Consider the following 25,245-nt stretch of genomic DNA (forward strand, 5'->3'; position numbering starts at 1 on the left):
GGGCCGGCGGCTATTTCAAATTATTGCAGCGCTCCTCTCCTCCTCCTTTTGTGTCCGGGAGCCGAGGAGAGAGGAGCGCTGCACGTCGGATCCAGAGCTGAGCCATCTCCAGGCAGCACCCCAGCACCCCCCAGGTATTTAGGGAAAGGTTTGGTTAGGCAGGGATGTTCAGGGAAAGTTAGTGAGGGAAAAAAACAAAAACTAATCTTTGTTGCATCACCCTAAATTGGGTGTCTTTGGGCACAAGCAGCTATTTTCATTTTTTTGTGTATACGCTGACTGTGGCCGGCACTCTTAGCGTCTGGCCACTGTTAGCGCATCGCACACCTCACCACTGATCAACTTCGGACCGTTGATCAGCGATTTTGAAATTTGTATTTATTATTTTTTCTCATTTTTTGACCTTTTTTCAGTTAGTCTTTTTGTCTGTTCGGTTTAGGGTGAGTTCGCGAACACCCGTGCCCCCACACACACGCACACTGAATAAAGTTTTACACGCACACACACACGCAGACACACACTTCCCTATGGCCCGCCGGATGTTCACTGCCGAGGAGGCATACGCCCAGCTTGCCTCCGAGTCCGAGAGTCCCAGTGAGGAAGAGGATGACCCCACTTTCCAGTTGTCATCCGCATCCTCCTCATCATCTAGCGATGATGATAAGCCCCCAAGGCGGAGCAAGGGGACCGCTATGCTAGTGAACCAGTGGCCCACTCTAGTACGAGCAGCTCTGGGGCTCGTACTGGTTTCCGGCCCACCAGTTAAATCCACCGGAGCCCCCTGCCGCTAAACTTGTCTGGTGTACCCCAGAGAGATTTGAGCCCGTGATTCCTGATTTTGTAGGCCAACCAGGAATCCAGATTTCCACAGTGGGCTTCACTGAATATGACTATTTTAGTCTTTTTTTCAGTGACCACTTTGTAAATCTGATGGTGGAGCAGACGAACCTGTACGCCCAACACCTGGGCTCCTTTTTGGCTAGGCCCGTTGGCTGGACCCCGGTCAGTGCAGCCGAGATGAGGACGTTTTGGGACCTCGTGCTGCACATGGGCCTAGTCAAGAAACCTAGTGTCAGGCATTACTAGAGTGGGGACGTCCTCTACCAGATCCCACTTTTCAGTAAGGCCATGACACGCTCCCGGTTTGAGGCCATCCAAAAATGCCTGCATTATTCAGATAATGCAGCATGTCCCCCCCCCCGAGGTGAACCTGCCTATGACCGCCTGTACAAAATCAGGACCTCAAGGACCTGATCTTTTCTGACCGGGAAAGAGCAGGCCGGAGGACCTCGGGAACTGGAGGCACCCGGATTGTCTCTGGCCAACACACTTCCAGGTGTGGTCCCCCATACTAGAAAGAAGGGACGGACCCCAAAAAGGTGCAGAGTGTGTCACAGGAGGGGGATACGGAAGGACACCACGCCTCTGCATTATTGGTTGCTTCAGGGAGTACCACACTTCCATGGAGTACTAAATTTATATCCCAATTTAGCCACTGACAATCGGATAAAAAACTGGTTCGCAGAATTGAGACACTAATACTAAAAACAAAAAAATATTATTTAGTAATACAAAAAATAAAAAAAGTTGACATATTAGGTATCGTCACGTCCGTAAGAATCTGCTCTATATAAATTCACCCCACCTAACCCCTCAGATGAACACGTTCAAAAGAATAAAATAAAAACGGTGCAAAAAAAAGTTTTTTTTGTCACCTTACATCACAAAATTTAGCAAGCGATCAAAAAGTCATATGCCCCCCAAAATAGTGCCAATAAAACCGTCCTCTCATCCGCAAAAAATGTGCCCCTACCTAAGATAATCGGCTAAAAACAAAAAAAAAATGACTATGGAGATACTAAAATGCTTTTTTTTTGTTTATAAAAAGATAATATAGTGTAAAACATAAATAACTAACAAAAAAGTAGACATATTAGGTATCGCCGCTTCCGTAAGAATCTGCTCTATAAAAAAAAAAACTAACCCCTCAAATATCATTCCCATTTGCCAATAACTCTTGTGCAACACCTAAGGGGTTAACAAAGTTTGTAAAATCAGTTTTGAATACCTTGAGGGATGTAGTTTCTTAGATGGGGTCACTTTTATGGAGTTTCTACTCTAGGGGTGCATCAGGGGGCTTCAAATGGGACATGGTGTAAATAAACCAGTCCAGCAAAATCTGCCTTCCAAAAACCATACGGCGCACCTTTCCCTCTACGCCCTACTGTGTGCCCGTACAGTAGTTTACGGCGACATATGGGGTGTTTCTGCCAACTACAGAATCGGGGCAATAAATATAGCATTTTGTTTGGCTGTTAACCCTTGCTTTGTTACCGGAATTTTTTTTAATAAAAATTGAAAATCTGCCCAAAAATGTAAATTCTCAAATATCATTCCCATTTGCCAATAACTCTTGTGGAACACCTAAGGGGTTAACAAAGTTTTTAAAATCAGTTTTGAATACCTTGAGGGGTGTAGTTTCTAGAATGGGGTCATTTTTGGGTGGTTTCTATTATGTAAGCCTCACAAAGTGACTTCCGACCTGAACTGGTTACAAAAAATTGGGGTTTTGGAAACTTTCTGAAAAATTTCAAGATTTGCTTCTAAACTTCTAAGCCTTGTAACATCCCCAAAATATAAAATATCATTCCCAAAATGATCCAAACATGAAGTAGACATATGGGGAATGTAAAGTAATAACTATTTTTGAGGTATTACTATATATTATAGAAGTAGAGACATTGAAACTTGGAAATTTGCAATTTTTAAAAAATTTGTGGTAATTTTTTTTTTTTATAAATAAAAATGTTTTTTTTTTTACTTCATTTTACCAGTCTCATGAAGTACAATATGTGACGAAAAAACTATCTCAGAATGGCCTGGATAAGTCAAAGCATTTTAAAGTTATCACCACTTAAAGTGACACTGGCCAGATTTGCAAAAAATGGCCTGGTCCTCAAGGTGAAATAAGGCTGTGTTCTAAAGAGGTTAACTGACTTTCACAGTGACCGCCCCTTTAACAGTGACTTTCACAGTGACCGCCCTTTTAACAGTGACTTTCACAGTGACCGCCCCTTTAACAGTGACTTTCACAGTGAACGCCCCTTTAAGCAGTAAAGAAAATTGGCTGGGTTGTTATGGAAACCTGGAGTAAAACTGTGTTTATGGCAGTTGGGATTTGAAGAGAAAGACTTGCAACCTTCTATTGGCTAATGTGGGTCATTTTTTGGGAATATTTTAAGAACGGAACGTCCTAGAGAGCTGAGACCCTGATGTACCTATGTGCCAAATTTGGTGAAGATCCATCCAGTCGTTTGGTCGTGCATAAAGAACGTACAGACAGAAAATCATTTTTATATATATATATGAGTTTCCGGGTGTCGTAAAAAGATATTAACAGTTTTCCCCATAACAGTGACCTATACAGTGCCCGCCCCTTTAAGATTGACCTCCACAGTGCCCGACCCTTTAACAATGACCTTCAGCATGCCTGCCCTTTTAACAATGCCTGCCCCTTTAAAAGTGACCTCCACAGTGACCGCACTGTTAAAGGGGCCTTCACTGTGACTTTTACAGTGAAGGCCCCTTTAACAGTGACCTTCACACACAGTGACTGCCCCTTTAACTCATTTAGGACCGGGCTCATTTTCACCTTAAGGACCGGGCCATTTTTTGTAAATCTGACCAGTGCCACTTTTTGTGGTGATAACTTTAAAGGGCTTCTGTCACCCCACTAAAGTCATTATTATTTTTTTTTGGGCTAGTTAAATTCTTTATACTGCGATATATGAATATATAATGCTCTTACTCACTTTCCTTCAGCAGTTTCTTCAAAATCTGACTTTTATAATATGTAAATTAGCTCTCTACCAGCAAGTCGGGTGGCTACTTGCTGGTAGCAGCTGCATCCTCCATTCATAAAGACGCCCCCTCGTCATGTTGATTGACAGGGCCAGCGAATTCGATCGTCCTCTGGCTGGTCCTGTCTGCGTTCAAAATCTGGCGCCTGCGCCGTACCTGTCTTCAGTCGGCGCAGGCGCACTGAGAGGAGGACACTTGCTCGGCCGCTCCTTCCTCAGTGCGCCTGCGCCGGGTGTAGATGTGATGTCATCGGCGCAGGCGCATTGAGGATGGAGCGGCCAAGCGAGCGTCCTCCTCTCAGTGCGCCTGGGCCGACTGAAGACAGGTACGGCGCAGGCGCCAGATTTTGAACGCAGACAGGGCCAGCCAGAGGACGATCGAGTTCGCTGGCCCTGTCAATCAACATGAGGAGGGGGCGTCTTTATGACAGGAGGATGCGGCTGCTACCAGCAAGTAGCCACCCGACTTGCTGGTAGAGAGCTCATTTACATATTATAAAAGTCTGTTTTTTGAAGAAACTGCTGAAAGAAAGTGAGTAAGAGCATTATACACTCACCTAAAGAATTATTAGGAACACCTGTTCTATTTCTCATTAATGCGATTATCTAGTCAACCAATCACATGGCAGTTGCTTCAATGCATGTAGGGTTGTGGCCCTGGTCAAGACAATTTCCTGAACTCCAAACTAAATGTCAGAATGGGAAAGAAAGGTGATTTAAGCCATTTTGAGCGTGGCATGGTTGTTGGTGTGTCACAACCAGACAGCTGAGAAGCTCTGACAGAGGCCTTTCAGAACCTCCTCCTTGAGTTTCTGTGTTGTGGTATTCAGTTCCTCCTCTCCTTAGCCTCTCTCAGCTGTCATGTGTTGGACTAATTGCTTCCCTTTAAATTCCTCCCCAGAAAACTTTTCTGGGCGGCTTATACTACTTCCTGGAGTGTGTTTGCATGCTGACCTTGTTCTCCTGTCTGCTACAAAGCTAAGTGTTGTACCTTTATCGTTTATTTTCTGTTTGTTGGATTCCAGGTGACCCTGACTCCCTCCGTATCTTGTGTAGGGAGCCGGTGGTCGTGTCCCCTCACTATTGTAGGGTGCTCAGGGCTTTATAGTCAAGGTTCGTGGATATGCAAACCTCCACCATTAGGATCTTTGCATAGGCTGAGCAGCCAGGGAAAGTGCCAGGTCTCCTGCAGGGGTCTCCCTTGGTTCCTTAGCTTTTGGATCCAGCGAGTCATTTATACATGTTGCTTTGCCTTGTTTCCTGTACACCGTCCGTGACATGGTGCCAGACGGGCCGGTCTGAGTATTTCACAATCTGCTCAGTTACTGGGATTTTCACGCACAACCATTTCTAGGGTTTACAAAGAATGGTGTGAAAAGGGAAAAACATCCAGTATGCAGCTGTGATCGGAAATACACATGACGTACCGGTACGTCATGTGTCCTTAAGTACCGGGAAAACATGCCGTACATGTACGTCATGTGTCCGGAAGAGGTTAACAGTGACCGCCCCTTTAACAGTGATTTTCAGTGACCTCCCCTTTAACAGTGACTGCCCCTTTTAACAGTGACCTCCACAGTGCCCGTCTGTCATGCCCTGCTCAGGCTATGTGCGGAGGTCTGCCAGGTTAGCAGCACGTGTAGCCTTTTTGTTTTTGTTTTAAAATTGAGCTATATCCGCCTCCCTTCAGGTGCACTGGGTGGGGTCGTTAAATTACGCCCACTCCCAGTGTCCTGTGCGGGTTATAGCTTCTGTCTGGCTCAGAGAAATGAAGAAAGGATTTGCTGTTCCTGCTCAGTAAAGATAAGTTGGTTTTGTTTTCTTGTGGTTGTCTGTCTAGGCTGTTAGAGAGACGCCTGCCCCCACAAGGTCCTGGGGGAGCAGGCTTCCTCTTTCCCCCTTTCACCATCTTAGGGATTCTAGAGAATCTTCAGCCTAGGCACGAGGACATGTTTTTTCCCATTTTCAGGGTCTGAACTTGGGCATAGAAGTCTAGGGAGAGCTGGTAGGGATTTGTCAGGAGGTGACCTCTATCCCCAGCTTCTTGCCTAGACACTTGTTTGTTTATATCCTGTGTATCTTGTATCCTGTCTGCTGTGACACCGCCCCTTTAAGCAGTAAAGAAAAACGGCAGGGTTGATATGGAAACCTGGAGTAAAACTGTGTTTATGGCAGTTGGGATTTGAAGAGAAAGACTTGCAGGCTTGTATTGGCTAATGTGGGTCATTTTGGGGAATATCTCAGGAACGGTACGCCCTAGAGAGCTCAGACCCGAACTAAAACCTTCCCGGACACCTAATGTACCTGTTTGCCAAATTTGGTAAAGATCGGTCCAGTCGTTTGGTCGCGCATAAAGAACGTCTAGACAGACAGAAATTCATTTTTATATATATGAGATATACACAACACTAACAAAAAACTAAAAATACACACCAAGTGTGAAAATGTATACATAAAAATCACAGTGATGACCATAAGATTATTATTCTCCCCAGTGTAGTTCACTGTGCACTTCTAAGGCTACTTTCACACTAGCGTTCGGCTGTCCGCTCGTGAGCTCCGTTTGAAGGGGCTCACGAGCGGACCCGAACGCTTCCGTCCAGCCCTGATGCAGTCTGAATGGATGCGGATCCGCTCAGACTGCATCAGTCTGGCGCCGTTCAGCCTCTGCTCCGCTCGCCTCCGCACGGACAGGCGGACAGCTGAACGCTGCTTGCAGCGTTCGGGTGTCCGCCTGGCCGTGCGGAGGCGTGCGGATCCGTCCAGACTTACAATGTAAGACGGATCCGTTTGAAGATGCCACAATATGGCTCAATCTTCAAGCGGATCCGTCCCCCATTGACTTTACATTGAAAGTCTGGACGGATCCGCTCAGGCTGCTTTCACACTTAGAAAATTTTCTAAGTAATTAATGCAGACGGATCCGTACTGAACGGAGCCTCCGTCTGCATTAATATGATCGGACCTGTTCAGAACGGATCCGATCGAACGCTAGTGTGAAAGTAGCCTAACCTGCACTCACTTGTTTCCCTCAGGTTCCTTACGTGCAGGACTCTCTTCTTTTGAAAGACGATGGTCCTTTCCATCAATGACCCACCAATGATGGAGAAGGACAGAGACCACATGGCTGGAAGGATATTAGACCACACCCTAGAGATCATCTCCTTGATAACTGGAGAGGTGAGAGTTTCACATGACATCACTCTTATCTCTAGTAATAAACCAGGGAAATGTCTGGAAAGATGAAGGATTCTTAGAATCTCTGTAGTGATTGGCGTCTCCCCATACACAGGATTACACAGTAGTGAAGAAGTCGTCTGGTGAGTGTGTGACACCCTGTGTGTCAGGAGGATGGAGCAGGACCCAGAGACCCATCATCAAGCCTCCACCTTATTCCCTGATACATGAGCAGAAGATCCTAGAACTTACCACCAGGATCACTGAGCTGCTGAGCGGAGAGGTGAGCGCTGCTGGGAATGCTGGGACATTATACAATAACGCCAAGAGAGGGGTCTGGTAATTACTATCCTTGTATTGACAGGCTCCTATAAGGTGTCAGGATGTAGCTGTCTATTTCTCCATGGAGGAGTGGGAGTATTTAGAAGAAAACAAAGATCTGTACAAGGACGTCATGATGGAGAATCCCCAGTCCCTCACATCACCGGGTAAGCGGAGACCTTCCATGACTGTAGAGATGAGAACAGTTCTGAGAGTCAGATTCCCCATCATCTGATCTTCACATATAGACAATGTATTCAGTCACTGTGTGTATTTCCTACAGATGGATCCAGTCAGAGAAATCCACCAGAGAGATTTCCCGTTCCTCTGTATTCCCAGGACTGTCTACAGGAAAAGCAGAATGTCCCACTGGATCATCAAGTAAGTGCAGCTGAGGTTTCTACCTATCCTCTACAGACTGATGTCAGGGGCATAACTAGAAATGGCAGGTTGGCATCTCCCCGAACCCCCACCAGTACACAGGTCGCCATGTGTTGCCATCTCTCCACACACAAATTTGTGCTTCAAAACAGCCTCGGCTCAAACTCCTAAGTGTATGAAAGGGTCTTCCTGCCACAAAAGCCTGAACCTGCTTCACAGTAACGTCACTTGAGAATGTCATATGACCCCGTGACATCAGAGGATCCTTAAGGTGCATGGGATTTATACAGTATATACAGTACACACACACTGTCAGTTACAGACATTCTGGGTTACTTTGGGGCCATTGCTCTTTGCTGCTTCCGCATCTGATTTTCTTTGGTTCCTCATATGCCAGAACCCCAGCAGCAGTGGAGTATACTGTAGGCTCCATTGCATCTTGTTGTTTGCTACAAATGGTTTCTGGTGTCATAAAATATTGCATTAAATGTTCTCCTGTTTGGACATCCACTTGGCAACTGAGATTCAATGTGGGTAAAAGTAAAGTCCTGCAGAGTAGATGTAAGTCATAGACTAAATGACAGCACAATGCCAGTCAGCTGCATCTACAGCAGATACTGTCCTGTATTAACAGTCAGTGACTGACTCATCAGGTACAGAATCTTCCTGCTTTTGCAAAACATTATTACCTTCTCATCTAGAATCAGGTCACCACAAAGGACGAGAGCAAGTGGATATAAGGTTCAGTCTCCAGAAGCAATGACAGGCTTTTTACCATACAATAATGTAAGAACTGGAGGTGATGAGCTCAGCGTCCTCTCCGGGATAGGATCAGGTCATTTCATGCTGAAAAATGTCACATTTCATGTGTGTAAGATACTTGTCTGAATGTTGATCCTGTCTGATCACCACGTGAGGAGATCCTTCTTCTTCAGGGCAGAAAGGTTCATGTCTTCTAGGGGTGTTTGATCGTCGCCTGGATATAAGATAAGCTAGCAGTGCAGTATAGTTTTCTGATGTCTTTAATGTGGGATCTTTACTGCAGGAAAGTTCAGGTGGAACGATGAGTGAGCTAAAAAAACCCGGATCAGTGTCCGCGAATGGTAAGAACCTTTCATAAATCTCGTTTGGCTGTAAATGTCTTTATTAATGGGAAATCTGATCGGAAGTTCCGAGAAACCTCCTCCTCCTCCTCCTGGATATAGTGCCCCAATATATTCATCATCTTCCTCGGCACCGGTACAATGTGACCCAATATGGACAGAAACAATCACAAAAAGACTGGAGGGTAAATGCCGTTTCTGAGTAAAGGTCACATGATACGATAGGCCTCAGTTATAAACCTGTAGTATATGGACCCATGGGGTGTTATTATTAGTATTAGGTGTTATTTGCAATGTATTTGTATTATTTTAACCCTTTCCCGACCAACGCCATAATAGTACGGTGCCTAGCGGGTCTTAAAAGATAGTGCCTGCTCCTAAACGCTGCAGGCGCCATAGCCGGGGGTGGCCGCCTGCTTCTTATAGCAGACTCCCACGGCTCAATGTCCGAAACCGTCAGTAATGCCGATCGCGGACATTTAACCCCTCAGATGCCATGGTCAATCCTGACCACGGCATCTGAGCGAGCTGAAAACACAAAGCACGCGCTTCTGGTGATGCTCCGGCTCCCCCGTGCAGTGATCGGAGAACCCTGAGCTTGTGTGCAACAGCCCCTGTCTTTGTGAATGACTGCTGCATAGTATTTCCTACGGAGCCCTTGCCTGTAATAGGGCTCCATAGGAAACAAGCAAGTGCATTGGAGTCTATAAGAATAGCAATCTATTGATTGCATGTTATAGTTCCCTATGGGAACTATAAAAAAGTTTTTTAAAATAAAAAAACATAAAAATTCAAATCACCACCGTTCCCAAAATAAAAACTAAATTTTTTTTAAAAAAATTACACATCATGGGTGTCGTGATGTGTGAAAACGCCCATATTATAAAAATATAAAAATATATTCCCTATATGAAAAACGGCAAAATAGAAAAAAGCTTCTAAATGGCCGATTAGCCGTTTTTGGTTGTTTCCTTTTCTACAATTTTTTTTATAAAAAGTGATCTAAAAGTCATACACACCCCAGAATACGATCAATGAAAAGTTAAGGTAGCCCCGCAAAAAATGAGTACACATAATTGCAAAAAAGTTATAGGGGTCAAAAAATTGGGACAACAAAATAAAACAGATTTTTTTCCACTTAAATTTTTTTTTATCACTATCAAATCGCAATACAAACTATACATATAAGGTATCGTCGGATTCGTACTGACCTGTAGAATAAAAGTAACAGTAAACAGTCAGTTTTATCGTACATCAAACGTCATAAATAAAAAAAAACTTAAAACTGTAGTTGAATTGCTTTATTTATTTATTTTTTTGCTATTGCACCCCATTAAATTGTTTTTTTTCCCTCTTTCCACAAGATCATATGCAATATTAAATGATGGCGTAAAGTACTACTTGTCCTGCAGAAATCAAGCCCTCATATGGCTATGTAAACAGACAAATAAAAAAGTTATGGCTCTGGGAAGGCAGGGTGCGCAAAACAAAAACACCCAAAAAAAACTCTGGGGTTGAAAGGGTTAATAGTACAGGTGTTTTTGGATATGGTGATGCCCATGATGTTTCATTTTTAAATTTACTTTTTGTTTTCTTAAGGAAGCGGGTGATTTGAATTTAATTTTTTTAAATATTTTTTTCAAACTTTTTAAAATCACCTAAAGTAACTATAACAAGCAATCATTAAATTGCCACTTGTATTCCGTGATGGATATCTATGCATATACAAGATGCAATATATTCCAATGCAATGCTGCCTCCTGCAGGCCAGCATTGGAATATACTAGTAATTGAGCTGGAAGCCTTGTGAAGGCTCGGGCCTATTACTAGTATGGGACTCCTTCCTTGATCTCAGCCAGGGGACGGTGGACCAGTCCGGGAAGCTCGCGGCTCCCAGTTTCAGCTCTCCCAGATACTGTGGTCAAATGTGACAATGGCATCTGAGAGCCATGTGCGACTATATGGGGGGAACTCCTGTCACCATATTGTATACTGTTGCAGGCCAGTGATTTTTTACTTTTAGTACTCTGTATATGGTTTGTCTGTTTTATATTTTTTTTATCACATTTAGTAAATATATTTATTCACTTAGCCTGCATAAGCTTATTTATTCTCAAGTCTTTTGAATTTACGTTAAAGCAAAGACCAAAGTTCCCCTACATGTTTTGCCATCCAACCGTCATGATCAGGGTTCAGGAGCGTAAAGGGGTTTTCCCGGATTTTATTATTGACGACCTATCCTCAGGTTAGGTCATCAATATCATATTGGCAGGGGTCCGACACCTGGCACACCCGCCAATCAGTTGATTGAAGAGAAAGCAGCACGTTTTCCTTTCATTGTTTACCCGCTTGCTGTCGACATCGCAGCAGTTATCAGTGTAATTACAAGAAGCCATCCCATTCACTTCTATGGGACGGCTATTTCCTATTAAAGTGTATTCGAGCAATCATACTGATCTGCAGAATAAGGCCTCATGCACACGACCGTTGTGTGTTTTGCAGTCCGCAAATTGCGGATCCGCAAAACACGGATGGCGTCTGTGTGCGTTCCGAAATTTGCGGAACAGCACGGACAGCCATTGATATAACAGGTTATATTTATTTTGCGGACCACGGAACAGAGCAACGAAGTGCTGTCCGCATCATTTGCGGCCCCATTGAAGTGAATGGGTCCACATCCAAGCCGCAAAAACTGCGCCTCCGATGCGGACTAAAACAACGGTCATGTGCATGAGGCCTAAAGCAAACATATTTTTTATGCCACATTGTAAACATTGTAAAATGCAAAAATCAGTGGTGGAATTGCTGTTGTTTTTTTACATTATCATTAAGTTGTATTTACCCTAAAATTGCAATTAAAAAATATAGAATGCAGCAATGAAACAACAGGAAAAAAGGGGTTAAAAGGAAAGGTGTAAGAAAAAAAAAGAAGAAAGTTGCCATAATAAGTAAAGCACAAAAAGGGCTCAACGGCGATCAAAACAAAAGGAGGAGAAGATGTATCAGAGCTTGTTGAAAGGAAAATGAAGTTGCTGCCCATGACAACCAATCAAATTACTTATTTAATTTTCCAAAGGTTGTCCTATTATAGTTGGAATCTGAATGGTGGCCACCTGCTCTAGTTTTGATAATTTTCCTCAAAGCTCATTAAGCACTTGGGTGAGATATGGTTTTGTAAAGCACATAATAGGGTCATACATTAAGCGTATACACAGGTGGTGTGTACATGTTAATAATAGCAAAGACAGGTGCACTCTGCGGACTTACTAAATCCTCAAACTGATGTTAAAATTGAGAGATTAGCCAACATATACTACTGTGGAGGACATGTCTGAGCCCGAGCCCAGCAACAAGGTTTCTCTAGTAGTTCAGGTCCTAACACTCACCTACCTGAGCCGTATGGGCAATACTAGGTGCCAGTGGGCGAATTACAGGAGTGTGAGGTCCGACTCATAGACAACTCACCAGTTACCTCCAGCATGTAACCATGCTAGCAATGGGAGGAGAAGGAGTCTGCAAGTCCCACTGAAGAGTGGATGATATGGCCCAGGCCTCGCAGGTGCACCTAAATGTAGCCTGCGGATGGAAAACAGGCTCATTTAAATTTGGAGTTTATACACCTCTAGGCATCTCTATATACAAACAAACTGAAAAAATGGTGTGGTGTTAAACAGGCAGGAAGTGTTCAAACCCATGCAGTTGTGCATATATATATATATACAGGGGAGCAAATCCTGCACTTGTGGCCCATTACTAATGGCGATCCCCAGCAAAAATGCATACAGTGGCGGATGCACACAGCGGTGTGTATATGTTCATGCTGAGTTTCCTTACACACATGATATCTATTATATTCATTTATTGTTGTATCTGTAATTTCTGGAATTTTTGTTGTCTGTTGACATTGGGATGTATTGGACTGTATGGTCTGGATAGAAACATCTGTCATCATCTCTACAAGGTATTATATTCTTGGACAACCAAAAATTCCTAAAACCTCAAGACAAGATTAGACGGGCTGATGGATGTTGTCAGGAAGGATGGCTGGTTGTCAGGAAGGAAGTGTTCCTTCCGGACAGCTGGCTGCTCGCTCAGTGAAGGAGAAAGCTGCATTTTCAAGCAGCAAACTCCTTCACAGTATGAGGACGAAGGATCGCTATAGAGATCCCTCATCCCCATACAGAATCATTGTTTAGACCACACGATCTGCTGTCCAGAAACGATGATTGGTGGTGGCTGCATGAACAGCAGGATCACCTGATGAACAAGTGTTTTGCTCGTTCATCAGGCATATTATCGGCGAGGTTATCGGGAAGATCTTTGCCGGAACTGTCGTTTCAGATAATCAAGACGATTATTGGTTCCTTTAAATCTAACTTTACTGAAACTGTAGACTATACTGTCATCTTATATGTCTTATTTATTTTATGTTTTCTGGCTTACTATTGTTTCAAAAACTTTTGTTTAATTTTCTAGGTGAAAACGGGATGAGAGTATACCGTAAGAATCTTCATTTATCTTCCTATGATAAAGCAGAAGATAACAATACCACACAAGCTAATTCAATAGCTCCTAATGTACCCTCAGTCCTTCACAGTGGAGATCTATCCACCGATACCGCTGGTCACAAGAAACCTTCATCTAATCAATCACTGACTGGCAAAACAAGAACTAAACAGAAGCGTGGAAAAATATTTTCACATGTTAAACCTTTTAAGAAAAAATCAAATGAGAGAAATTGCAGAGATAAAAAGTCATTTTCATGCTCTGAATGTGGAAAATCTTTTACCAGGAAATTAATTCTAGTTGGACATCAGAGAAGTCACACAGGGGAGAAGCCGTATTCATGTTCAGAATGTGGGAAATGTTTTAGTGAGAAATCTGTTCTTGTGACACATTTAAGAATTCATACAGGAGATGAGCCATTTTCATGTCCTGAATGTGGTAAATGTTTTAGTCTGAAATCAAATCTTGTGACACATCTAAACATCCACTTAGGGAAGAAGCCATTTTCATGTTCAGAATGTCAGAAATGTTTTAGTAAGAAAGCTGATCTTGTGAGACATCAGAGAATTCACACAGGAGAGAAGCCGTTTTTGTGTCCTGAATGTGGGAAGTGTTTTCGTGTGAAATCAATCCTTGCAGAACATCAAAGAATTCACACAGGAGAGAAGCCGTTTCTGTGTCCTGAATGTGGAAAGTGTTTTAGTCATAAATCAGATCTTGTTAAACATCAAAGAATTCACACAGGAGAGAAGCCATTTTCATGCTCAGAATGTGGGAAATGTTTTAGTCAGAAATTTGATCTCGTGAGACATCTAAGAATCCACTCAGGGGAGATGCCATTTTTATGTTCAGAATGTGGAAAATGTTTCACCCATCAATCAAGTTTAATTAAGCATCAGAGAACTCACACAGGGGAGAAGCCATTTTTATGTATTGAATGTGGGAAGTGTTTTAGTCATAAATCAGATCTTGTTAAACATCAAAGAACTCACACAGGGGAGAAGCCATTTTCATGTATTGAATGTGGGAAGTGTTTTAGTCATAAATCAGATCTTGTTACACATCAGAGAATTCACACAGGAGAGAAGCCGTTTCTGTGTCCTGAATGTGGGAAGTGTTTTCGTATGAAAGCAAAGCTTGTAGTACATCAAAGAATTCACACAGTACAGAAGCCATTTTCATGCTCAGAATGTGGGAAATGTTTTAGTGAGAAATCTGGTCTTGTGAAACATCTAGCAATCCACTTAGGACAGAAGACATTTTCATGTTCAGTATGTGGGATATGTTTTTTTCTTCAATCAAGTTTAACTCGGCATCAGAGAGCTCACACAGGGGAGAAGTCTGACCTGTCTTTAAGATAGGTCATCAATATCAGATTGGGGGCGTTTCAAAACTCAAGACCCCCACCGGGGGGCCTCCTTGCAACTTACAAAACACAATGTTTTCCAATGCTCGGTATTGCAGCTCAGTCTACAACTTCTCCACCTTCAAACGTGCCTTAAAGTATAACTGTTATTTTTTATTTTTTTTTGGAGTATTGGATTGTGGTGATTAATATCTCCTTGGTGGCCCTATTTCAACTTTTCACTGTGTATTCAATTACCCCTTAATTCCACAGTTTTGTTCCCTGTACTGCCTACTTTTACCTGTGCTTAAAATAGGGTTGCTAGGCATGGTCCGTCCTCTGTGTTGAAGGACGGAGGACGCAGAAGCACGCAGCCTGCAAGGTCAGATTAAAGACAGCCAGGGACTGTAAGTAAATGATTAAAGCAAGGTCCTCCCCAGCAGCTGATAACAGTGCCTGGGCTGTGTGCACTTCTCCCTGTCCCTGCGCTTGGCAGACGCTCCCTCACTCAGCAGACTGGGACAATGCAGAGCCGAATAAGCGCACAACAGGGAAGTGAGATCTGCCGTCTGCTCAGTGTATAAATGAAAGCAACATGTGGTAAGAGGATCCCTTTGTGCTGCAGGAGATTAACCCTTTAGGGGGAAGGGCTCTGGTTACTGACACTTTTGGGGGGCTATTGTTACTGGCTAGTGAGGGCAGGCGGGATTAGCCTCAGGGTAAAGGCACTGGCGGCCGTCTTAACTGAATAGTGAAATTGCAGTTTTATGCAGACTGGTTGCTAAGGGCTGAATCTTATTAAATATGGGGTAAGTCAGTCTAATAGTAACTGATTCTGGAATATCCTGTTATTAGTAACTACATATATGAAAATTGAAATTAGGGTCTAAGTGTGACAGTTATCCTTTAAAAACACATCTAATAAGACAGGCTTATTAACCACTTCAGCCCCGCTAGGTGAAACCCCCTTCATGACCAGAGCACTTTTTACACTTCGGCACTACACTACTTTCACCGTTTATCGCTCGGTCATGCAACTTACCATACAAATGAATTTTACCTCCTTTTCTTCTCACTAATAGAGCTTTCATTTGGTGGTATTTCATTGCTGCTGGCATTTTTACTTTTTTTGTTATTAATCAAAATGTAACGATTTTTTTGCAAAAAAATGACATTTTTCACTTTCAGCTGTAAAATTTTGCAAAAAAAACGACATCCATATATAAATTTTTCGCCAAATTTATTGTTCTACATGTCCTTGATAAAAAAAAAATGTTTGGGCAAAAAAAAAATGGTTTGGGTAAAAGTTATAGCATTTACAAACTATGGTACAAAAATGTGAATTTCCGCTTTTTGAAGCAGCTCTGACTTTCTGAGCACCTGTCATGATTCCTGAGGTTCTACAATGCCCAAACAGTAGAAAACCCCCACAAATGACCCCATTTCGGAAAGTAGACACCCTAAGGTATTCGCTGATGGGCATAGTGAGTTCATAGAACTTTTTATTTTTTGTCACAAGTTAGCGGAAAATAATGATGATTTTATTTTTTTTATTTTTTCTTACAAAGTCTCATATTCCACTAACTTGCGACAAAAAATAAAAGATTCTAGGAACTCGCCATGCCCCTCATGGAATACCTTGGGGTGTCTTCTTTCCAAAATGGGGTCACTTGTCGGGTAGTTATACTGCCCTGGCAATTTAGGGGCCCAAATGTGTGAGAAGAACTTTGCAATCAAAATGTGTAAAAAATGACCGGTGAAATCCAAAAGGTGCACTTTGGAATATGTGCCCCTTTGCCCACCTTGGCAGCAAAAAAGTGTCACACATCTGGTATCGCCGTACTCAGGAGAAGTTGGGGAATGTGTTTTGGGGTGTCATTTTACATATACCCATGCTGGGTGAGAAAAATATCTTGGTCAAATGCCAACTTTGTATAAAAAAATGGGAAAAGTTGTCTTTTGCCAAGATATTTCTCTCATCCAGCATGGGTATATGTAAAATGACACCCCAAAACACATTCCCCAACTTCTCCTGAGTACGGCGATACCAGATGTGTCACACTTTTTTGCTGCCAAGGTGGGCAAAGGGGCACATATTCCAAAGTGCACCTTTCAGATTTTGCAGGCCATTTTTTACACATTTTGATTGCAAGGTACTTCTCACACATTTGGGCCCCTAAATTGCCAGGGCAGTATAACTACGCCACAAGTGACCCCATTTTGGAAAGAAGACACCCCAAGGTATTCCGTGAGGGGCATGGCGAGTTCCTAGAATTTTTTATTTTTTGTCACAAGTTAGCGGAAAATGATGATTTTTTTTTTTTTCTCTTTTTTCCTTACAAAGTCTCATATTCCACTAACTTGCGACAAAAAATAAAAAATTCTAGGAACTCGCCATGCCCCTCACGGAATACCTTGGGGTGTCTTCTTTCCAAAATGGGGTCACTTGTGGCGTAGTTATACTGCCCTGGCAATTTAGGGGCCCAAATGTGTGAGAAGAACTTTGCAATCAAAATCTGTAAAAAATGACCGGTGAAATCCGAAAGGTGCACTTTGGAATATGTGCCCCTTTGCCCACCTTGTCTGCAAAAAAGTGTCACACATCTGGTATCGCCGTACTCAGGAGAAGTTGGGGAATGTGTTTTGGGGTGTCATTTTACATATACCCATGCTGGGTGAGAGAAATATCCTGGCAAAAGACAACTTTTCCAATTTTTTTATACAAAGTTGGCATTTGATCAAGATATTTATCTCACCCAGCATGGGTATATGTGAAATGACACCCCAAAACACATTGCCCAACTTCTCCTGAGTACGGCGATACCAGATGTGTGACACTTTTTTGCAGCCTAGATGCGCAAAGGTGCCCAAATTCCTTTTAGGAGGGCATTTTTAGACATTTGGCTCCCAGACTTCTTCTCACGCTTTAGGGCCCCTAAAAAGCCAGGGCAGTATAAATACCCCACATGTGACCCCACTTTGGAAAGAAGACACCCCAAGGTATCCAATGAGGGGCATGGCAAGTTCATAGAAATTTTTTTTTTTTTGCATAAGTTAGCGGAAATTGATTTTTTTTTTTGTTTTTTCTCACAAAGTCTCACTTTCCGCTAACTTAGGACAAAAATTTAAATCTTTCATGGACTCAATATGCCCCTCAGCAAATACCTTGGGGTGTCTTCTTTCCAAAATGGGGTCAGTTGTGGGGTGTTTGTACTGCCCTGGCATTTGAGGGTCTCCGCAATCATTACATGTATGGCCAGCATTAGGAGTTTCTGCTATTCTCCTTATATTGAGCATACAGGTAATGAGATTTTTTTTTCCGTTCAGCCTCTGGGCTGAAAGAAAAAAATGAACGGCACAGATTTCTTCATTCGCATCGATCAATGTGGATGAAAAAATCTCTGCAAAAAAAAAAAAATGGAGGGGAAAGGCGTCTGCCAGGACATAGGAGCTCCGCCCTACATCCATACCCACTTAGCTCGTATGCCCTGGCAAACCAGATTTCTCCATTCACATCAATCGATGTGGATGAATAAATCATTGCCGGGATTTTTTTATTTATATATATATATATATATATATACAAAGTGCTTGCCAAAGCATAGGAACGCCGCCTCCTCCTCAGCTCGTATGCCTCGGCAAACGTATCTGTCACTGCAGAGGAGAAAATCCCGTCTTGCAACGCCGCATACACCGACTTGCGTGTAATCTGACAGCAGCGCAATGCTTCTGTCAGAATGCACATCGGTGCTGCAGCTGGTCGATCGGTTGGTCCACCTGGAAGGTAAAAAAACAAAAAAAAAAAAAACCAGGCCACAACGCAATAATTTTATTAACTTTGGAACAGAACATGTAACTTTAACTTTTGGAACTAAACATTAACCTGTTTGCTTACCTGTTTTTTTTTTTTGTTTTTTTTTTGTTTTTTTACCTTTATAGAACAAACCTCTCCTTCCCCATGGGACAATGTGCAAAGAGCAAATCGCCCAAAGATGTGGCGAAGTGCGTTATGCACTTTGTCCCATGTGAAAGGAGACGTTTGCAGCAGCAGTGAGTGAATGGGCCCTAATAGCCCTGTGTGCCTATCCTGGTGAGATGATCCCTATGCTAATAGTGTACCTGTGAGTGGTACTTCCGGAAACACTCTCCAAAGCATAGGGCAGGGTGGTCCGGACAGTCAGGACAGAAATAGCGGGTGTCACGCCTTATTCCACTCCTGCTACAGACACGACATCTTTTTCGGGGTGACGGTTGGGTTGAGGTACCAGGAACGACATTGGGGAAATGTCGCTCGTGTAGACGGCTAACTACACTGGTGGTTGGGGCCACGGAACCTCCTGGATACAGGAGGTTCTCGATGATCTCTTCCTGAAATTTGAGGAAGGATCCAGTTCTCCCAGCCTTACTGTAGAGAACAAAACTATTGTACAGAGCCAATTGAATTAAATATACAGACACCTTCTTATACCAGCGTCTGGTGCGTCGGGAAACTAAATACGGAGACAACATCTGGTCATTGAAGTCGACCCCTCCCATGTGGAGGTTATAGTCGTGGACTGAGAGGGGCTTTTCAATGACACGGGTTGCTCGCTCAATTTGTATTGTCGTGTCTGCGTGAATGGAGGAGAGCATGTAAACGTCACGCTTGTCTCTCCATTTCACCGCGAGCAGTTCTTCGTTACACAGTGCGGCCCTCTGCCCCCTTGCAAGACGGGTGGTAACGAGCCGTTGGGGGAAGCCCGCGCGACTAGTTCGCGCGGTACCACAGGCGCCAATCCGTTCTAGAAACAAATGCCTAAAGAGGGCCACACTTGTGTAAAAATTGTCCACATAAAGATGGTACCCCTTGCCGAATAAGGGTGACACCAAGTCCCAAACTGTCTTCCCACTGCTCCCCAGGTAGTCAGGGCAACCGACCGGCTCCAGGGTCTGATCTTTTCCCTCATAGACCCGAAATTTGTGGGTATAGCCTGTGGCCCTTTCACAGAGCTTATACAATTTGACCCCATACCGGGCGCGCTTGCTTGGGATGTATTGTTTGAAGCCAAGGCGCCCGGTAAAATGTATCAGGGACTCGTCTATGCAGATGTTTTGCTCTGGGGTATAAATATCTGCAAATTTCTGGTTGAAATGGTCTATGAGGGGCCGAATTTTGTGGAGCCGGTCAAAAGCAGGGTGGCCCCTGGGACGGGAGGCGGTGTTGTCACTAAAGTGCAGGAACCGCAGGATGGCCTCAAAACGTGCCCTGGACATGGCAGCAGAGAACATGGGCATGTGATGAATCGGGTTCGTGGACCAATTCATGCTTTTTTGTCAGGCCCATGTTGAGGAGGAGGCCCAGAAAAGTTTTAAGTTCGGAAACTTGGACTGGTTTCCACCGGAAAGGCTGGGCATAAAAGCTTCCCGGGTTAGCGGTGATAAATTGTGTGGCATACCTGTTTGTTTCGGCCACAACTATGTCTAAAAGCTCCGCAGTCAAGAACAGCTCAATCCCAGGGCCGAACCGATCTGAGCCGTCTCAACCCGAACTCCAGACTGGGCAGTGAAAGGGAAAACTACAGGTGCGGCTGAAGTTGGGGACTGCCAATCAGGGTTTGCCAGCACCTCTGGGATTCTAGGGGCTCTACGGGCACGTCTTTGCGGTGGCTGCGACGGGGTCACTACTGCACGTGCCACCGTACCAGCTTCAACTGCCCTTCTGGTGCTCGCTACTTCACCAGGTTGTACGGCAGTGCTGGTACTAGGTCCAGGGAGGGCTGGGCTGCTGGTGTATGCCTCACCACGTAATCCGACAGCACCAGCCCCACTCTGCTGCTCTTGAAGCGGATCCTGCGCAACCTGCGGTCTAGCGACACGGGGCCGGGTACGCCTGGTGGTATCAGGGACCTCAGCCTCCTCGTCCGAACTTTGGGTCAGAGAGCCACTGCTTTCTACAGGTTCGTATTCTGACCCGCTGGATTCATCAGATGAGGGTTCCCACTCCTCATCCGACTGGGTCAGAAGCCTGTAGGCCTCTTCAGAGGAATACCCCCTGTTAGACATGTGGGCAACTAAATTTAGGGGTATTCCCTGAGACTACCCAAGAAAAAAAAAGCAAGCCTGTCTTACAAAGGGGAGGCTAGCGAAGTACCGGAGGCCGCTGCGGTTGATAAAAAATATCAAAACAGATTTTTTTATCGCCGCAGTGCGTGTAAAGTGAATGTGCAGTGATCAAAAAATAATTTTTTTTTTTGTCACTGCGGTGGGGCGGGTGCGGGTGAACGCACGTGTGGGCGACCGATCAGGCCTGATCGGGCAAACACTGCGTTTTGGGTGGAGGGCGAACTAAAGTGACACTAGTACTATTATAGATCTGACCGTGATCAGTTTTGATCACTTCCAGATACTATAAAAGTACAAATGCTGATTAGCGATAGGCTAATCAGCGAATAACGGACTGCAGTGCGGTGGGCTGGGCGCTAACTGATCGCTAACTACCTAACCAAGGGACCTAAACTATACCTAAAACCTAACGGTCAATAACAGTGAAAAAAAAAAGTGACAGTTTGCACTGATCACTTTTTTCTTTTCACTTGTGATTGACAGGGGTGATCAAAGGGGTGATCAAAGGGTTAATTGGGGTTCAGGGGGGTGATCAGGGGCTATAGTGTAGTGTTTGGTGTACTCACTGTGAAGCCTGCTCCTCTGCTGGATCCAACCGACGAAAAGAACCAGCAGAGGAGCAGGCAGCCATATAACAGATCATATTTACAAATATGATCTGATATATGGCTCTGTGATTGGCTTTTTTAAAAATCAGCAACCTGCCAGCCATGATCATTGGCTGGCAGGTTGCTGACGAAATGGTCCTGAACGAAATGCCGGCGCGAACTGCGCACGCGCGGGCGCATACTCGCGTCATCTCGCGTCACGCGAGATGACGCGTATATGCGTGACTGTGCGCAGCGCTGCCACCTCCGGAACGCACATGTGCGTTAGGCGGTCCGGAGGTGGTTAAGCTACCTCAAATGAATTTTCCCAGACTAAACCTTTCCGCCACCAACTCCTCTGACCTAAACTCATTCCTCTAGTAGTCCCAAACCCGAAGCAGATCGGCTGGCACCACTCCTGTCAGTTCAATAATGGCTCAAATCCTTCTTATCACAATCAACTACCTTATGTGTCACCCCCAATTCCTTATAAATTGTAAGCTCTTGCGAGCAGGGCCCTGACTCCTAGTGTTTCAGTTGCATATTAGCCACTTACTTTTGTTTTGTACATGAACCCTTTGAATTTGTAAAGCGCTGCGGAATATGGTGGCGCTATATAAATACATATTATTATTATTATTAATGAGACGGTTGGCGTAGAAAGCAGCCACAAGGCTTACCTGAGCTGATCGGCAGGTTTCCCTGGTGCTGTCAATTGCTGCTAAAGGTGTTGTCATCGTGGCCATAACAGGTGACTGTCACATCACAACCACTTATACTGGAAGTGATTTATCAATGGCTACTTGAATGACAGATATGATCTATAGAGATGAAGATGTGGAGAACCCTACTATCAGAATGTTAATTTTCAAACAAATGGTTCTTAGTCTGAGAAAAATAAGAAAATCTCTACTAAAGGGGGAAAGTACTGCTGTAGTAAAGATCATTTTTCATCTCTGATCTGTCATTAAATATCTCGAGTTTTCTTAACATGGAATTTCATTTACTGAGTTACAAGCTCCTACCACAGAATGGTCACATTCTAGGACCCAGTATGCCTGCTAATGTGCCTGATTTTGTGGATTGTTCACCATTATTATAAGGGTTAACATTTTTACATTCTGTCTCTTAATATTTCCAAATTGAATTCCTCCTTTCCAGTTCACAAAACAGATTATATGAAAGAAACTATGTTGGTGTCCGTGATGAAGGTTCCTTCTTTGTGGATGAAGAGACTCACAATGTTGACTTGAGTTTCCCTCTGTAATGATCATCCTGTTTCCTTCCTATGGGATAATCATGTCATAAGATATTAAGAGCGATCATTCCATATTGTTTTATTAAATTCTAGTTATTTAATGTAATGTATATTTTGTTGTCAGGTTTTTTAACCCCTTCAAGACCAAGACAGTTTTTACCTTCCGGACCAAGCTGCATTTTGCAAATCTGACTTGTTTCACTTTATGTGGTAATAACTCTGGAACGCTTTTACTTATATAAGCGATTCTGAGTTTGTTTTCTCCTGAAATATTGTACTTCATGTTAGTGGTAAATTTGAGTCAATATGTTTCACCTTTATTCATAAAAAATTCCCAAATTTACAGAAAGTTAGAAAAATTCAAAATGTTTGAAATTTGAATGTCTCTACTATTAACCCCTTAAGGACATAGGACGTACCGGTACGCCCTATTTCCCGAGTCCTTAAGGACCAAGGACGTACCGGTACGTCCTAACTTTAAAATCGGCATTCCGGCGCCCCAGGGGTTAATTTGAACAGGATGCCGGCTGAAATCATTCAGCCGGCATCCTGTTAAAACGCCAGGGGGGGTTCATGTGACCCCCCCCCCCCCCGTGTCGGCGATCGCAGCAAACCGCAGGTCAATTCAGACCTGCGGTTTGCTGCGCTTTTTGCAGTTTCTGATCCCCGCGGTCCCTGACCGCGGGGATCAGAAACTTCAGGGTGCCTAAAATCAATATTGTACACCTCCCCCTGCACGATTTTATGGCGGCGGGTGGTGCAGGGGGGGTGTCGCAGGCGGTGGGGGCGTTGCGGGAGGCGGGCGGTGCGGCAGGCGGGATCGCGATCCCCCGCCCGCCTCCCATTGCATAATCGTTGGTGTACAGTGGGTATACCAGGGTGCCAGCACATTGCTGGCACCCTGGTATAAACGACTGACATCGTTGATGCGATGTCAGCCGTTTAACCCTTTCCATACAGCGGTCCGTACGGACCGCTGTATGGAAAGAGTTAACAGTAAGAGGGAGCTCCCTCCCTCTCCGATCGGGGGGCTGCTGTGCCTTTGCAGCCCCCCGATGGGAGAGGGAGAGAGCCCCCAGACAGCCCCCCGAAGCCCCGTCCTCACCCTTCCCCGTCTGCAAAGTTGTGGCAGACGGGGAAGGTTCCCATGGCAACAGGACGCCTGCTCAGGCGTCCTGCTGTCCATGGTGCTGAACAGATCTGTGCTGAAAGCATAGATCTGTTCAGTGTAAGTAAAATACAGTACAGAAACCTATATAGGTTCTGTACTGTATTTTACAGACATCAGACCCACTGGATCTTCAAGAACCAAGTGGGTCTGGGTCAAAAAATTTAAAAAATAAGTGAAAAAAGTTAAGATAAAAAAAAAATACATTTATCACTGAATAAAAATTAAAAAAATAAAATACACTACACATATTAGGTATCGCCGCGTCCGTAACGACCTGATCTATAAAACAGTCATGTTACTTTCCCCGCACAGTGAACGCCATAAAAATAAAAAAATAAAAACTATGAGGAAATTGAAATTTTGCCCACCTTACTTCCCAAAAAAGGTAATAAAAGTGATCAAAAAAGTCGCATGTACGCCAAAATAGTACCAATCAAACCGTCATCTCATCCCGCAAAAAATGAGACCCTACTCAAGATAATCGCCCAAAAACTGAAAAAACTATGGCTCTTAGACTATGGAAACACTAAAACATAATTTTTTTTGTTTCAAAAATAAAATCATTGTGTAAAACATACATAAATAAAAATAAAGTATACATATTAGGTATTGCCGCGTCCGTATCGACCGGCTCTATATAAATATCACATGACCTAACCCCTCAGGTGACCACCGTAAAAAAAGAAAACTGTGTAAAAAAAGCTATTTTTTGCCATCTTACGTCACAAAAAGTGTAATAGCAAGCGATCAAAAAGTCATATGCACCCCAAAATAGTGCCAATCAAACTGTCATCTCATTCCGCAAAAAATTAGACCCTACTCAAGATAATCGCCCAAAAACTGAAAAAACTATGGCTCTTAGACTATGGAGACACTAAACAATTTTTTGGTTTTAAAAATGAAGTTATTGTATAAAACTTACATAAATAAAAAAAATTGTATACATATTAGGTATCGCCGCGTCCGTGACAACCTGCTCTATAAAATTACTACGTGATCTAACCTGTCAGATGAATGTTGTAAATAACAAAAAAAACGTGCCAAAAAAGCTATTTCTTGTTACCTTGCCGCACAAAAAGTGTAATATAGAGCAACCAAAAATCATATGTACCCTGAACTAGTACCAACAATACTGCCACCCTATTCTGTACTTTCTACAATGGGGTCACTTTTTTGGGAGTTTCTACTCTAGGGGTGCATCAGGGGGGCTTCAAATGGGACATGGTGTCAAAAAACCAGTCCAGCAAAATCTGCCTTCCAAAAACCGTATGGCATTCCTTTTCTTCTGCGCCCTGCCGTGTGCCCGTACAGCAGTTTACAACCACATATGGGGTGTTTCTGTAAACTACAGAATCAGGGCCATAAATAATGAGTTTTGTTTGGCTGTTAACCCTTGCTTTGTAACTGGAAAAAAAATATAAAAATGGAAAATGT

The 25,245-nt window shown here is 43.7% G+C and overlaps 1 protein-coding gene across 1 annotated transcript in view; it reads left to right on the forward strand.

Moving 5' to 3' along the window:
• LOC122935561 (zinc finger protein 84-like) overlaps positions 1-25,245 on the forward strand; it is a 110,452-nt gene that overhangs the window by 48,418 nt on the left and 36,789 nt on the right. Inside the window, exons 3-8 of the mRNA XM_044291328.1 lie at positions 7,153-7,320; positions 7,402-7,525; positions 7,642-7,739; positions 8,785-8,842; positions 13,319-14,687; positions 22,544-22,625. Of these exons, the coding sequence (XP_044147263.1) occupies positions 7,153-7,320; positions 7,402-7,525; positions 7,642-7,739; positions 8,785-8,842; positions 13,319-14,687; positions 22,544-22,625 (1,899 nt within the window). The remainder of the gene's footprint in view (positions 1-7,152; positions 7,321-7,401; positions 7,526-7,641; positions 7,740-8,784; positions 8,843-13,318; positions 14,688-22,543; positions 22,626-25,245) is intronic.

The sequence above is a fragment of the Bufo gargarizans genome, chromosome 4 (assembly GCF_014858855.1).
Source record: "Bufo gargarizans isolate SCDJY-AF-19 chromosome 4, ASM1485885v1, whole genome shotgun sequence".
Taxonomy (NCBI): Eukaryota; Metazoa; Chordata; class Amphibia; order Anura; family Bufonidae; genus Bufo; species Bufo gargarizans.